At 49.0% G+C, this 17,063-nt stretch overlaps 1 protein-coding gene across 1 annotated transcript in view; it reads right to left on the reverse strand.

Moving 5' to 3' along the window:
• The window catches only part of NUP205 (nucleoporin 205), a 967,082-nt gene that overhangs the window by 574,617 nt on the left and 375,402 nt on the right, over nucleotides 1-17,063 (reverse strand). The window contains exon 16 of the mRNA XM_086952983.1: nucleotides 8,558-8,657. Coding sequence (XP_086809109.1) covers nucleotides 8,558-8,657 — 100 coding nt within the window. The remainder of the gene's footprint in view (nucleotides 1-8,557; nucleotides 8,658-17,063) is intronic.

The following is a 17,063-nucleotide window of genomic DNA, read 5'->3' on the forward strand; positions in this document are numbered from 1 at the left end:
CCAAGTCTGACTGATTGCCTTCTAGGGATGTTCAAGAGAAGTCTGGCTGCTTGGTTCTGAACCAGCTGGAGGCGTCTAAGCTCTCCCTTTTGGAGCCCGAGATAGAGACTGTTAGAGAAGTCCAGTCAGGACAGGACCAAGGAGATAACGATCTGAGTGAGGGCGGCAGAAGAAAAGAAACAGGCAATTTTTTTGATTTTTTTCAACTGGAAAAAACTGGAGGACACGACTGCTCCCACCTGTTTTTTTAAGGAAAGGTCTTCACTGATGTAAATGCCCAGGCTCTTGACCGAGGGTGACTTAGATGGGGGGGCACCCATGCAGGAGGGCCAGAAGCTGGGATTCCAACTATGTATACTCTGTCCAGGCAAGACCAATTCGGTCTTGCCTGGGTTAAGTTTCAAATGATTGCAGCTCATCCAACTCAGAATGTGGGACATGGTGTTTTGAAATTCTACCATTGAGTCCTTGGTGTTAAGAGGAAAGATGAGCTGCAAATCATCTGCATAGTTGAAGATGGTTACCTTTGCGTTTCTAAGGGAGAACAAAAGGGGGCGCAGGTACAAATTAAAAAGCAGGGGAGATAACGAAGAGCCCTGAGGTACTCCGCAGGTGGTGGATATGGTAGGAGCTGTAAATGTGCCCAGTCTAACCGATTGGGTTCGGCCAGAGATGAACGAGCGGATCCAGCTCAGTGCCGGGCCCCTGAGGCCTGCCTGCTCGACACGGTCGACCAAGATGGTATAGTCGACCGTTTCGAACGCAGCTGAGAGGTCCAACATCACCAGAGCCTGGTGGATCCCCTCGTCCGCATTCCGCCTCAAGGTATTCTGCACTGAAAGGATAACTGCTTCAGTCGAATGGCAAGGGCGGAAGCCAGCCTGGTTAGGTGCAAGGTACTCTGATTTCTCCAGGAATGTGGAAATACTGTCACAAACATGGGACTCCAGAAGTTTGGCACAGTATGGCAGCAAAGAAATAGGCCTGTAGTTAAGTGGGTCTAGCGGGTTGGCTCCTATCTTTTTTATAACGGGAATAAGGAGGGCTTTTTTAAAGTTGTTTGGGACTTTCCCTTGTGTGAGTGATCCATTTAACAAGGGAAGTAAGCCCTCGGGGACATGGGTGCCCACTTCTTTCAGGATGTGAGGGGGGCAGATGTCATCGGGGGAGCCGGATTTGACCTTTATAAAAAGTTTGGATAGGATAATATTGTCAATAGGGGGGTATGAGTCCAGGGTGGCAGGATTATGAAAGATGTCTGAGCACAGAAGGAGGCTGAGTGGTAGAGATGCTTTGTTTGATGGTGCAGATTTTATCAAAAAAGAAGGAGTTAAGTGAGTTGCAGAGTTCCTGGGTGGGGATTATCGGAAGGGAGGTTCTGTCGCTGGTGCTGAGGTTTTCCACTATGTTGAACAGTTCTCTGGATTTATTGTGGGCTTTGAGGATTTTTTCAGAGAAGTATTCGGTTTTATGTTTCAGGATAAGCTTTTGGTAGTCCCTGCGAGCCTTGCGATAGTTATCCCTGTCTTGTTCTAAATAGGCTGTTCGCCACTTACGCTCCAGTTGACGGACTTCGAGCTTGAGGGTTTTCAAAAGAGGTGTGAACCACCTATGAGCGTCGTTGGGGCGAGAGCGGGGAAAGTTGGTGCAGGGAGCTGTGGTTTTGGGAAGAAGACTGGTAGTTCCACTGGCTGATTGATGTGGAATGCTGAAATTACTTTAGGCAAGAATTTTGGGTTTGTTCTAAGAACCACTTTATTTTGGTGTAACTGCAGGAATGATTCTTGTATTGTGAATGCTTGCAATTCACTTACTCTTCTGAGTGAAGTAATAGCTATAAGAAAAGCCACCTTCCATGTGAGGAATTGTATTTCACACCTATGCATAGGTTCATAAGGTGGTCCCCTTAGTCTGGTAAGTACTATGTTGAGATTCCAGACTGGGGAAGGCGGTAGTCTTGGTGGAATGACTCTTTTGAGGCCTTCCATGAAAGCTTTTATTGCTGGCACTTTAAACAGGGAAAGATGTTGTCTGTTTTGCAGGTACGCTGCTATAGCTGCAAGATGTACTCTAATAGAGGTGTAAGCAAGGTTACTTTGCTGCAAGTGTAGTAAATAGCAAATAATCTCTTTAGTGGATGCGTCCAGAGGGTTGATGTTGTTACTGTTACAGTATACAGCAAACCTTTTCCACTTTGCTGCATAGCATGCTCTTGCTTGCTTAATGATTTCCATACAGTTTGGAGATAAATCTAAGTATCCAAATTCTATGACCTCAGGAGCCAGATCGCTAGGTTCAATTGTTTGGGATCTGGGTGCATTATTTCTTCATGGTTCTGTGTAAGGTGCATGGGTAATATTCTTAACTTTTGATGTGGCACCTGTGAGAGTTGCAGTAGCGTGGTGAACCACAGCTGTCTTGCCCACGTGGGTGCTACTAGTATCATCGTCATTTCGAACCACTAATGGAATTAGTGGGAGACGGCGGAAAAGCGTAAGCAAATTTGTTGGACCAATTTATCCATAACGCATTGCCCTGGGACAGGTGGTGTGGGTACCTGGATGCGAAGTTCTGGCAGTTTGCGTACTGATGAGTGGCAAAGAGATCTATCTCTGGTTGCCCCCATGTTTGGAAGAATGGCTGCAGTATTTGGTTGTGCAGTTCCCATTCGTGTACTTGTTCTGATTCTCTGCTTAGGATGTCTGCTATCTGATTTTGAACTCCTGGTAGGTGTTCGGCTAACAGATAGATCTTTTAAGGAATGGCCTATCTCCAAATGTCCTGCGCTAGTCTGGATAGTTGGAGAGAGTGTGTCCCCCCTGTTTTTGAATATAATACCTTGCTGTCATGTTGTCTGTTCTGATCAGGACTGCTTTGTTGAGGATTTGCATTTGAAAAGCTTTTAATGCTAAAAACACTGCTAGTAGTTCTAGATAATTGATGTGCAGTTTTTTTTCTGTACACTCCATTTTCCCTGCACTGTATATTTCTCCATATGCGCTCTTCATCCGGTGAGCGATGCATCCGCTGTTCGTATCACTTGTGGGATCGGTTCTAGGAACGACCGCCCCTTGGAAATGTTTGTTCTGTTCCACCACTTCAGAGAGCGATGTGTGCGCTCGTCTACCAACACCAGATCTGTAATCTGACATTCTTGCAGTGGACGCATTTGTAGTCTGGCATATGGTATTAGCAGTATCATCCCTAACATCATCATCCCTAACAGCTGCATGAATACTTGAGCTGTTAGTGAGTGTTGTGGTTGAAATCTTTGGATCAACGTGGTCATTGTTTGGATCCTGATTGGATTGGGGTATACTTTGGCTCTTTCTGTGTCTATAGCAGCCCCTAGATATTGTTGAACTTTGTTTGGTTGTAGGTGGGATTTTGTGTAGTTCACCGTAAACCCTAGCTGGTGCAGCAATTGAATGGTCTTTTGTGTGTTTTGAAGACATTCTTCTTGTGACTTGGCTTTTATTAGCCAATCGTCCAAGTAAGGGAAGACATGCATTTGTTGTCTTCCTATGTGTGCTGCAACCACTGCTAGGCATTTTGTAAACACCCTTGGTGCTGTTGTGACCCCAAACGGAAGGACTTTGAACTGATAATGTTGTCCTTCTACTACAAACCTGAGGTATTTTCTGTGAGCTTTGTGAATTGGGATGTGAAAGTAAGCGTCTTTTAGATCCAGTGTAGAAAGAAAGTCCCCTTTCTTCAGTAAAGGAAGTACTTGTTGGAGCGTGACCATGTGGAAATGTTCCGAATTTATGTATGCATTGAGAGGTCTGAGGTCTAAAATTGGTCTTAGAGACGAGTCTTTTTTGGGAATTAGGAAGTATAGAGAGTATACTCCTGTCCCTTGCTGATGTTTTGGAACCTTCTCTATAGCATGCTTTTGTAGCAGTGATAGTACTTCCTGTTTTAACAATTTTAGATGATCTTGACTCATTGGACGCTGTCTGGGGGGGGATGTTTGGTGGGGTAGCTGTGAGTTGTAGGCAATAACCATGTTGGATAATTTGTCTCACCCACTTGTCTGATGTGATGTTTTCCCAGACAGGTAGGAACTGTGATAGACGTCCCCCGACCATTGTTATATGGTCTGGGGGGAGCTGTATGAAGTGACTGTTCTGGGGTTGGGAAGTTGCAGTTGTTGTTATTTCCGCGACCTCTCTCCTCGTTGTTGTTACCTCTGTAACTGCCTCTTGAATTACCTCTGGGTGAAGTTGGCGTAAAAGAGGTAGATTGCTGGCTTGTGCCTATATTCTTTGACCCTCCTCAGTAGGTGGACCTACAAAAGGAACCCCTTTGAGTTGGCTGTTGCAATGCTCCCATTGATTTAGCCATTTGTTTCTTTTTTCATCTTTTCTAAAGTCTCATCTGTACCTGAGCCGAAAAGTGTTTTTTGATCAAAAGGTTAGTTCAATAAGGATGTTTGTACTTCTTGTTTGAACCCTGAGACCCTAAGCCATGCATGTCTTCTTAACATGATACTGGTGTTGATGGATCTTGCTGCAGTGTCTGCCGCGTCTAAGGCGCACTTAATGGAAGTGTTGGTTATTATCTTCCCTTCTTGTATGAGCTGGTCTGCCCTCTTTCGATGTTCCTTAGGGAGATGTGTAATGAGTTTTTCTAACTCATCATAATGCGCTCTATCATAGTGTGCAAGTAGCGCTTGTGTATAAGCTATGCGCCAGCTGTTTGCTGCTTGGGATGCTACTCTTTTCCCTGATGCATCTATTAACTTGGACTCCTTATCAGGAGGAGGAGCTTCTCCTGTAGATAATGAGTTTGCTCTTTTACGAGCGTTTGTGACTACAAGCAAGTCCAGAGGTGCCTGTCCCTTGATAAATATTGGGTCCTTTGGGGCTGCCTTATATTTTTTATCAATTCTTGGGTTTAATACCCTAGCCCTCATAGGGTCTTTGAATATGTCTGCTGTGTGATTGAGAAGACCCTTCAGCATAGGTAGTGTTCCTGATGTTCTTTGTGCAGCAGGTAGTGTTTCTAACAGGAAATCCTCTATTTGAGGTTCTGCGTGTAAATCTACCTTATGGTATTTTGCTGCCCTATTAATCAGTTGTGCAAAACCTGTATTATCAGGTGGTGAAGGTTATGAGGGGTATAATTCTGGGTCGTTATCATCTGACCCTGCATTATAATTCTCCCATGGGTCTGCTTCATCTGGGACAGTGTTGTCATCCCCATGAAGTTCTCCCTCCCCTGTATCACTATCTACATTTGTTTGAGGTGTAGATGGTCTTGGTGTAGAAGGTGGAGGAATAGCTGGCATAGTGTGAGGAAGAGGAGAAGAGGGTGTCTCTAGGTCGAGGAGAAGGGGGAGGAGTTGTTTTTGTCCCCATTGTTCTCTTTTTAGGAGGAAGCGCTTTGTCATCTAGCTGTTCATTCTTCCTCTTTTTAGGTAATTTTGTCACCACTTTGCCAGTTTGCGGATCGATAAACAAAGTCTTTTGTTTTGGATCTGTCTGCTGCTCCTGTGTCGGTACCGAAGTTTTTGGTTCCGAAAGGTGCCTTTGCTACTGACCATCAATGTTCTGTGTTTTCGGCACCGAGAATTTGCTAGATTCCGATTTTTTCGGTGTCGAGTAAGTCTTCGACGTCGAAGCATGTTTCGGTTTCGACATGTAATGTTTCGACTGCGAGCTTTCCTTTGTATGGAGCTTCGGTGTTGATGTCGATGTCGACCGTTTCTCGGATCCGACATGGTGGGAGGCCGAGTGTTTCGGTTTCGTTGCCGGGCCCGAAGGCGGGGCGTCGGAAACTTTCTTCGGTAGTCTGACCGGGCTCGAAGGCGGGATCGGTACCACACGGGGTCGGTTTTTTGGTAAGGGGACGTCGTCACTCGCGGTTTGTTGAGCGTTGATTTCTTCATCAGACTCGTCCACTTCCGACCCCGACTTGTCCTCATCTTCCTCTTCTTCTACGGGGTGCTGGGCCTCGTAAAGCTCCGGGATTGCCTCCGACTGCATTCTCGATACCTCGTGTCTTCGGGCTCGACGGTTTCGAATCGTCGACTTGGAGGAGCAGGCTTCGCAGTCCCTGGATTCGTGTTCAGGTGATAGGCAAAGATTGCACACCTCATGTAGGTCCTTGTGTGTGAACTTAGCACCACACGTTGGACATCTCTTAAATGGAGTCCTCTCCATGGACTCCGGGCTGGACTACGTTGAGAAAGGCCTCCCGGTCTCGTCGATGTAGAAGAAAATGTTTATTGTTCGAGTCGAAACGCGTCGGAATGGAAATGAAATCGCGTTCGATGACAATACCGTCGAATTGGAAAGGGAATACGCGCCGAAATATCACTTTTTCTCGAAGTCGATCCGGAGCGCTACGATCCTCATCCGAACCCGATGGCGGAAAAAAACAATCTAAGGATGGAGCCGATGCCCATGCGCACTAGCACCCAAGGAGGAGTCACCAGTCTTGTGACGACAAAAGACTTCTCCAAGAGAAAAACAAGTGCAATCATCCGAGCCCAACACCAGATGGCGATCTATTCATAAATGTACCATCTGCAGCCCATATGCCTCGAACACATAGTTACCAAAGGTAAGTAACCACAAGCTTACCCGAGGGGTGAAGGGCGTCCAACAGAACCCCCGGAGGGACAGACGGCACCAAGGGAGTACCAAAGGAAGAAACGAACCAACCGCAAAATCCAAGGAGAAGACGTGGAAACTGAGGAAGAGCCAGTCCCAGGAGAACACACCCAGCGAAGGGGACAGCTGCACAGGCATCAGCCCCGAAGCAGGGGACAAGGCAGGAACGGCCCCACAGCCGAGAAGTGCATACGTGAGAAGAAAGACACAGTCGCGCAAAGCTACAGCAGAGCAAGGGGACAGGAGCACACGGGTACACGCCTAGGCCAACCTGGAGCAGAGCAAGCTGGGCTAAGGCGGAAGAAAAAAAGACTGCACCAAGCTGTGTACAGTGATGCCAGGAAACGTGAGGAACCCGGGAAGGTATCCACACCCACCCAGCTTAGGAGAGAGCTATATAATAGCCTACAAGTACCCCACCCAGGGTATGACACGTCCCCAAAACAAACCAGGGGAACACCTCTTAGGGAAACCCGCAGCAGCGGTCAAGAACATAAAAAGACCAGTGGGAATCACCAAAGGCGGCTTACCAATCAGTCAAAAGATACACAAATGGTCCAACCTGAGGACCTATACGGCTTAACTAACAATCCAAAAACACACACCAGAAAAGCTGAAGGGCTGTACGAGCAGCCAAAAGTACAGAGGGTCAACTTAAGGACCCTCAAGGCATTCCAAGTCTCACACACGGGCCAACCGAAACGCTAGGCCCAAAAAGAAATTTGGGTAAAAGGCTCCCATAAGACACCTGGACCGACAAGCCGATGCTTACGGAGGGGGAAGAGGACAGAGCCCTGCAAGTCATTAAATAGCAGAGTCCGCGTGGGTGCTAAATAAAAGAATCCCATCAAAAGGCAGGTCAACAAGACGCTCCTGAACATTTTCCGGAAAGACGCCATCCCGCAGCCAAGCATGGCGGCGGAGGGACACAGAACTCGCAATAGCACGGGCGAGATAATCAGAGACATCCAAGGCCGAACTGAGAATGAATGCAGCTAACTCCTGACCATCCAGCATATGGTGCCGCAGGTCAGAGCAGACACCTTCGTGGGAGGCGCGAGACAAAAGGGAATCCTATAGGCCGGGGGTAGCCCTGGCCAACACACAGAGTGTTGAGCACGTGCAGAGCAGCAGTAGTGGAAGTGAAAATGGTTCGCCCCCAGGAGTCCAACCACCAGGCCTCCTGTGACGGAGGGAGCAACACTGAAGGCAAGGAAGAAATAGCAGTCAGCAGGACAGGGCCCTGACAGGTGGATCGGAGAAAAGGCAGACTGAGTCCTGAGGAGCAAGGTGAGCAATGAGATAGTGTGAGAGTGCCTGAATGATCCATAACTGATAATTAAAGGTAGCAAAGACAGAAAAGTCACATTACAAATGAATACATACTATTTTATTTATAACCCTATTTAGTATCAAGAGCAGACCTTTGCAAGCTCTTTAAACAACAAACGGCTAGAATGTTTCTTTTAGTAACCCTACTTTATATTTCTTTTCAAGAAATGCATTCTCTACGGCAGTAAATGTAAAATACAAATGTAAGGAATAGGCAGAGCGGGGCCCCATGAGGTACTGGAACCAGTTAAAAACAAAGCCTCTGTAGCCAATTTACAAAAGGTATATAAATATGCTAATAGTCTATAAAGAAGTGTGTAAAACGGAGGCGTGCAGGAGAAAATATTCCAGATATTGCCTAGCTGAGCCCACAACAGCTCGAGCTGAGACACACGGTGGTGGTAGAGGAGGTGGTGGGAGGGGGGTGGGGTTTGGGGGGGGGGGGTTGGGGGGGTGAGGTGGTGGGAGGAGAGGTGGTGGGGGTTGGGGTTGTTGTCTGAAGCCCTGTGGGCGTTGCCTGCTTGGCACAGATGTTGCACATTAGTATACTGGCCTGTAAGCGGATTGAACAGGGTCGCAACCTTTGCTCGAGAATGATGTGTTACCTTGTATGTCCATTAACTGGTCCACAAAATCTTCGGGCTGAGGTTCGTACTCTCTAAGCAGTTTATGGAACACTTCCAGGACTACTTCGGCCACCTTCCACTGTAGAAAACCAGAGACAAGACATCATGAAATCCTATCTCCAGAACCTATTGGGACATTAATCTCATCAAACCTAAAGGTACTAAAGCACCCACCTCATGAAATGAAAAGGATGGTAATGCCAGATCATGTCCTAGTACAGAGATAATATTCACAACCAATAAATTAAATCCCTTTAGCAACATCTCATCTTGGAAAGAGCGAAATAACACCAATGTGCGTTACTGGAAATTGAGCTATAAATTAAACCAAATACGGTACAAAGGGAAACTCAAAAACTTAAATGATCTAAGGAAAAGTTACTTATGAGTAACAATTCAGCAGCAAAAGGTATTATGCCCAAGGTTTGTAAGCTTGAGGTAACTACTAGTCTCCACTAACAATTATCAAAAGGGTGCATTGTCTTCATTTTATTTTTTCAATAAAAATCATGGGATTGTCAGACTCAACAGATCGCAGATCACAGTACTGTTGGAATTAGGAGTGTCAGAGTGCAGTGTCCTCTCTGAGGATAGGCAAAGATGCCTCTGGGATGATACATCTACGGAGGCAAGACATTCTACTCATTTTCATTACCTTTTATATCCCATCTATTGTGAGGTAATTAAAAGGGGTCAGAGGAACACCTTCAGATCGACAGGATACAACACTGCACCAGTGCACTTTGTTTCAGGGGACTGGGGATAGCTCTTTCTTCATGCTCGTGTGTACTAAACAATCAAAAAAGTGTGTGTGGTGGTTTTCAAATGCGTACAAATCAAAGCAATGCAATACTCTCATACTGACATTCCCATAAGACATTTGAAGTCATTTAGAAAAGACTAGATGGGATCTTTATGAAATAAACCCGAAAATATAACTTGCATTAATTATGCTCATACTCTTAAAGAAGAACTTACCTTCAGCATTTTTTCACCATGATGCATATGGTCACTCGTGACACATTCCTTACATGAACCCCTTCAAAGGCATTATCCCAGTTAAAGGTTATTGTTTTTAGGTAGCGTCATGTGGTCACTCACAGAGTGACAGGGAGTACAACCATGAAAAGGTAAATGCAACCACATGAGCCGATGACATCAGTTTCACCCTGCCTTTTGCCTCAGCCAGTAGAGGCTACGAGGGCAGAGAGTGCAGCCAAAGAAGAAACTTTCCAGAACATCCTTATAGGGAGGAGGCAGGAGGATAAAAAGGAATATGTGAGGGTGGTCCTATCCAACAGAAGGAACCTTTCTAATTACGGCACCCATTTTCCTTATATGAAGTGTACCCACGCATCCACAAAAGGAGAAACTGAGGGTCAGCTTAGAAGTACATAATAACATTTTGCAACATCACTCTTCCAAATTGGGAGCATGCTCTACCCTGTTCACCCACTATGCACAGATGTGCAGTCTCATTAACTGAGAATGGAGCATAATTCATCATCTCTTTTTCAGCACCATGAAATAGCAAGGCTTGTGTAGTAAAGTGCCCCTTTTTGCATGGTCACCCCCCCCCCCTCCCCCCCCCCCACACACACACACACACACACACACTTTTTACCTCACATCTGATGCAACAATACTTGATGTGCCCAGGGTCCCTGCCAATCAGGATCCTAGGGCCGGTGTTCTTTTCGGAAAATGTACCTTTGAATACACAATTGGCACATGGAGAAGTGTGGCTCAATGATTAGAGCGGCAGACCCTGATGCAGAGGTCTAGCCCGGGACCAGGGTTCAATTCCCCGCCTCGGTGGGTCTTGGGCTCAAAATTCCACGGACTTGATAATTCTCGCCTCGGTGCCTATTCCAATCATGGAGTCCCACTCTGCAACTCTGGGCAATAGCTTGCTTAATCTCCACAAAAGGCCGCCCCCAACAACGCTAAGGATGCCTGGCCTCCACCTTGGGGGTGCCCAGGAGTGGACGCCTCACAAGGAAAGCCAGGATGGGTTCCACAGTGGTATCCGTACAAGCGCCTTGAGACCCTGGCGGGTGAGTAGTGCGCTATACAAGTATCAATTTACATTTACATTACATTTACATCCCTGGCCACAGGCAGGCCCTTGGTAAAAGGTACCGTGGGTACCAAGAGCGCTGTGACCAGGCAAGGCTTCTAAGGGCTGCTGCACCTATTATGCCCCCCTTTGAGCCCTTGCACCTTACCTTACCCCACACACACAAACACACACACAGCCATTGCTGGCCGCGTGTCATGGTGCACATAAAAGTGAAGAGTCGACATGGCACACATCCCTGTGTGCCATGCCTGCAATCCACTGCCCGAGGCCTAGGTAATTCACCCCTCTAGCAGGGTGCCCTAGCCTTAAGGTGAGGGGTAGAGTGGAATGAGCCCTGTACCCTGACAGTGTCTAAGTCCATTCTTAGACATTGTGGTAAAGCCATACAGAACATATGGTCTAGGAGTTGGTCATTATGAACTCCACATCTCCATAATAGCTTTACTAAAAGCTGGGAAGTTTGGAACCAAGCTTCTCAGCACATTAAACCCACACTGATGCCAGTGTGGGATTTAATGTAAAATACACTCAGAGGGCATCTTAACCTTTTGCATGCCCATTACGAGCTGAGCTCGTCATGGTCCGTGGAACGCTCGGGTGCGGGAAAATTTCCCTGCTGTGCTGAGCGTTCCACGGGAAGCAATGCACCTGTGACGAGCTGAGCTCGTCATGAGCACAGGAGCACTGTAGCTCATGACAAGCTCAGCTCGTCATGAGCATGCGGGTGCTGTGCGCGCCTCCCTCCCCCCCAGCACAGCGGGGGGGGATTACCCCCGCAGCGAAGGGGTTAAAGATGCCTCCTGAAAAACAACCAGCCCTGGTGTGAGTTCTGAATGGCTGCTCGCCATCTCCCACCCCAGATAGGTTTCTGGACCCCTGGGTAGAGAGCCCACCGCTTTATGGGTAATAAAACAAAGTACATCCTGGGCAGAGGTGTCATGCCTTCTCCCCTAGGAGGGGCATAGTCCATGAAGGGGAAGCTTCAAAGGCTTACCAACTTTGCTAACTACCCCAGTCTCTGCTGCTATCAGAAGCTGGATCCCACCGGTTCTGGCCCACACTTTGGATGGCAGAATCCGCAGGAAAACCAAATTAGAAAAAGAGATGCCTTTGCCCACCCCTAAGGTGGGGGAGGAGAGGTGATGCACATATTTCAGTCCCCGCCGTCTTGATGATAGGGGGGACCCCTTCAATCAGGGCTAAGTCTATGCTCCGTCCCACAAGAGGGTGGCATAATAGAGGATGTAAAAGACACACAATTGATTGATGGAATTCTGATACAGTCCCGATACAGGGGGTATGGGGGTGAGGGGGGGGGAGGGGGTGAGGGGGGTAATTTGGTGGTTTCTGCATTATTCGATGTTGCCACCAGTGGGTGCCTGAGTGGCCTTTCAAGAGGTAGATGGGCGTCCATTATCTCCTTTTTATGAACGGTATAGGTGGCACTCCCTTTCTCTCGCTGGGCCGGCCCAATAATATATGCATAGTGAGCGGGGGCAGGGGCTGTAGGAAGGTGGATACCCGAACATGGTTGCCCCCAACTTTTTGCCTGGTGTTTTGCTGGTTTTCCGACTTAGTTGGCCTGGGACCTTGCCAATCAGGACCCCAGGCCTACTGCTCTCTCTGTAAAATGGATTCCATGTACCTTAGATACATATCCAATTGGTACTGGGCCACCTTATCAGACCCTGTAACTCAGGGCATAGTATACCTATATCTAACCCTAAAATGGACACACAAATTCCTCTCAGTCACTCCTATGGCAGGCCTTGACAATCCTGAAGGCAGAGTGCTTGGAATCGTTTGAGATGGTGCTCTGGCAGGAGCTGAGCCCGTTTGCAGCTTGCAGAACGAAGTCCTAATAAGCTGTTCCATGATAACGCATACCATATACTCCTAAGTGCATTATAATCCTCGCGGTTAAATGCTATCTTTGGTATCGCTTTATCAAAACATGTCATGTAAGGTGTCATACAAATTGGAATACTAACCCCTCGCCAATTCTGGCGACGGGGTTAGCATTCTACCCTTCTAGAGGGACACGACGTGCATGTAACTGAACCCTGGTTAAAGTTAACTCCGGCCTCAGCATCACAAAATGGATGCTGCCACCACAGACACAAGTCTGACCCCCTGCAGCTGGGAGTCCTTCCAGCAAGGGGAGCTTGGACAAAGGGTTTCCTGTCAGGGGCGGTGCTAGCACCATCCCAGACAGGGTTTTGTGTATCCTGGGTAGGCAGGGCTTTACAGGAAGGTGACTGCAAGTGGCCCCCCGGTGCTCACTACGCATCTGCCGGCTAGAACCAGTTCCAGGGGCACACCAGCCCCTGGCCTGGGGAAAGTCCGGCATGGGAGAGGGGTGTAACCACCCCCCTTCCTGGTCCCACCCATAGGGCAGGACCTAGTTGCGTACCCACCCCTTTCTTTAGGATAAAGGCAGGAGAGGGGACCCTTCCAAATTGGATCATCTTTGAATCAAGAAACTACTTTCTACGAAAGGAACTCTCGACTTCTTCTCAAGATTTCTCCCTTGTGGCTAAGGAGTAGTCACCCTGCACCCGCAGGCACCATCTAAGAACACTGTGGTTTGCTGCACGTCCTTCCTCCGGAATCCGACCGACCAGCACGACGAGACCCGGCTTCCCTGGCACCTCTGACCTCTACCTACCTCTACAGCTAAGCTGAGAACCGTAGGTGCGATGAGACCTCGAGGGACCGGCCATCATCAGAACTGCACGACTTCTATCCAGCACGACCGCCGAGGGATCCTCTGGTGAGTGCTTTGGGGTCCGAGAAGCCCCGACCCTGAGCAGCTCCAGCACCGAAGACCAGCCCCCCAGCATCCACGAGATCTGCTTGGGGCCCTTCTGCTTTTTGGCTGCTCACCGCGTTGTCTGGCTACTAGCCCGCTGGCTTGTGGCCTTCCCGACGACGACCGACGACATCACCACTGCTGGTCTGGTTGCTCCAGACTGGCCCTTGCTCCCTTCCAAAAGAGGAGCACCCCGGACCCTCCTGGTCCACTCCAGACGCCATTTGGGGTCCACCGCGTGGGCTTGAATTTGCCAAGACTTGTTGCCCCAATCCTGGGTCCAGCGACGTCGACAGCTTCATCCATCGTGGGACAGCTCGCTCCTCCATCCTGGTTGCCGACAACGCCTCCTGGTCCGTGAGACTGCAGAGCCCAGCGTCGCCCACTCACCTGGTCGAGGTGACTCCATCCGATGCCATCCTGGTGCCCATCTGATCACTGGCTAGTGATTCAGGACTTGGTCCCCTCTGCTTACAGGTGTCTTCCATCTTCGATCCAGGCTTGGATCCATCGAACAATCTTCATTGGTCGCCTGCCAGCAACTCCTTCTTTCAGGCTCCTGGTTCGTCAACGAAGGTTTCCGACGTCTTTTCAGACCTATGCAGCCGCAGCCCCTGGGCTAGGTAACTTCGGCATTTCGGTGCCCCAGCATAGCCTCACTATCCAAGGGTCCAGATCCACTCTCGTTTTCAGCCTACCTTATCGGGTTCGCCCGAGAACACTAACTTTGCTTTTACTAGCTCCCATAGACTTTGTCCCGCATCCCGCGTGAGAGTGCACACTCTGCACCCGAGTCCCCTAGGCCTCCTACTAGTAATCTGAAGGTTCAGTAACGTAGTCCTAGCGATTCCAAAGCCTATTAGTCCAGTACTTACCTGCTAGTAATTTCGCATTCCACTTCCATAGTATATGGTTTTCCGTGCTCCTCGGGCATTTGTGTAAATTGTGCAACTTATAGTATTTTCGTAAGAGTTTTGTTGTGTGCTTAGTACCCTGTCCTCATAAAGAGCACAGGGCTGTTGTAATCTAAATAAATACACTGTTTATTTTTGTAACACTTGTGTGGTGTCCTTTCACTTGGTGTTCAAGGGGTATATGTGATGGTATAACAGCTGGCTTAACACGCCCTCGAGTTTAGCCCGAAGACTGCTCTTGTCCATGCTACTAGGATAGCTGGTCTATCGGTTGACTTACAACCAATCACCATAAGGGTTGTTTGGACTGATACTAGAATAGTGAACACCGAATATCAGGCCAACTTCTCACAGGGGCCTGAGCAAAAGTGTAGTCACTTGTTTTCAGGTGTGTTTCACCTGCGTAAACTAATCTGCATTTTTTTAAACCCCCCTTTTTTTGCCTTCAAAAGGGGGGGGGGGAGAGAGGAAGGGGGAGAGAGAGAGAGAGAGAGAGAGAGAGAGAGAGAGAGAGAGAGAGAGAGAGAGAGAGAGAGAGAGGAAGAGGGAGAGAAAGGGGGGAGAGAGAGAGAGAGAGAGAGAGAGAGAGAGGGAGAGAAAGGGGGAGAGAGAGAGAGAGGGAGAGGAAGAGGGAGAGAAAGGGGGGAGGGGGAGAGAGAGAGAGAGAGAGAGGGAGAGAGAGAGGGAGAGAAAGGGGGAGAGAGAGAGAGAGAGAGAGAGAGAGGGAGAGAGAGGGAGAGGAAGAGGGAGAGAAAGGGGGGAGAGAGGGAGAGAGAGAGAGAGAGAGAGAGAGAGAGAGAGAGAGAGAGAGAAAGGGGGAGAGAGAGAGAGAGGGAGAGAAAGGGAGAGAGAGAGAGAGAGGGAGAGGGAGAGGGAGAGGGAGAGGGAGAGGGGGAGGGGGAGGGGTAGGGGGAGGGGGAGAGGGAGAGGGAGAGGGGGAGAGGGAGAGGGAGAGGGAGAGGGAGAGGGAGAGGGGGAGGGGGAGGGGTAGGGGGAGGGGGAGAGGGGAGAGGGAGAGGGGGAGGGAGAGGGGGATGGGGAGGGGGAGAGGGGGAGGGGGAGAGGGAGAGGGAGGGGGAGAGGGGGAGGGGGAGGGGGAGGGGGAAAGGGAGAGGGAGAGGGAGAGGGAGAGGGAGAGGGAGAGAGAGAGAGAGAAAGGAGAGAGAGAGAGAGAGAGAAATTGAGAGAGGAGAGAGAGAGAGAAAAATGAGAGACAGAGGGAGAGAGAGGCAAGAGAGGCGAGAGAGAGAAAGGGGAGAGAGACAGAGAGAAATGAGAGAGGAGAGAGAGAGAATAATGAGAGACAGAGGGGGAGAGAGGCGAGAGAGAGGCGAGAGAGAGAGCGAAAGAGAGGCGAGAGAGAGGCGAGAGAGAGAGGCGAGAGAGAGAGGCGAGAGAGAGAGCGAGAGAGAGAGCGAGAGAGAGAGCGAGAGAGCGAGAGAGAGAGAGAGCGAGAGAGAGAGAGAAAGAAAGGAGAGAGAGAAAGGCGAGAGAGAAAGGCGAGAGAGAAAGGCGAGAGAGAAAGGCGAGAGAGAAAGGAGAGAGAGAGAGAGAGAGAGAGAGAGAAAGGAGAGAGAGGGAGAGAAAAGAGAGAAAGGAGAGAAAGGAGCGAGAGAGAGAGAAAGGAGCGAGAGAGAGAGAGAGAAAAGAGAGAGAGAGAAAGGAGAGAAAGGAGAGAGAAAGGAGCGAGAGAGAGAGAGATAGAGAGAAAGGAGCGAGAGAGAGAAAGGAGCGAGAGAGAGAGAGAGAGTAAAGAGAGAGAGAGAGAAAGAGAAAGAGAGAGAGAGAGAGAGAGAGAGAGAGAGAGAGAGAGAGGGGCATGGTCCGTGCAGCACATGCCCCCGCTGAGCCTATGCTCCACAGCCACGTTCAATTGCAATGCAATCGGCTACAATCACAATTCTGTAACATAACAAGTGTATTTGTAAAGTACACGTTCGCCCCAGCAACGGGCATCATGGCGCTGAAATAACAGATGTATATTGTTACCCAACTCAATGGTACTCATTTTATCGACTCAAATGGATGAAAGGCTGAGTGGACCCGCCCGGATTTGAACCTGTGACCATGAGGTTGACCACAGGCCCCTGCAGTGAATGCATTAGTCCCCTGAGCCACCAGACCAAGCGACACACAGAGAAGTCCAACACACCCTCCTTTTTTGGTGTACTCAACAGGTGCAACGTAACTATGGTGTGATTACAGATGCTGATTCAGAGAGGTACGCGTTGGGGGTGTTACCAAGGCCCTAATTAGACTGTGTAAAAACACCCAAAAAGGCTGCATTGTTGGACACGCTCTGCACCTTCATTCACTGCCTCCTGATTCCTAGAGCTCTTACTGTGCCCCCTCCCGCCAGATGCGTGCAGCAGCGTTCACTTCCACCAGGTTCATCCTGCACGCCTGCCACCATTTAAGGTTCTTCTAACACTTATCCCTCCTTTTAGGATCTTGATATGCTTTGCCCCTTTCTTTGGGCTACTTTAGCTCTATCCTACAAAACAAGCATTTGCAATGCAATAGGTCTCGCGTTTACGCAAGTCTGAAATATTGGCATTAGAGCACGAGAGAGGCAGTCGAGACTAGAGCGGCGGTGAAGCGGTGGCGGTGAAAGCAGCGACGAAGGTGCCGTGAACAAGACAACGGAGCATAGCGGAACGGAAATGGTGCAAGCAG

This window comes from Lissotriton vulgaris, chromosome 1_2 (assembly GCF_964263255.1).
Source record: "Lissotriton vulgaris chromosome 1_2, aLisVul1.2, whole genome shotgun sequence".
NCBI lineage: Eukaryota > Metazoa > Chordata > Amphibia > Caudata > Salamandridae > Lissotriton > Lissotriton vulgaris.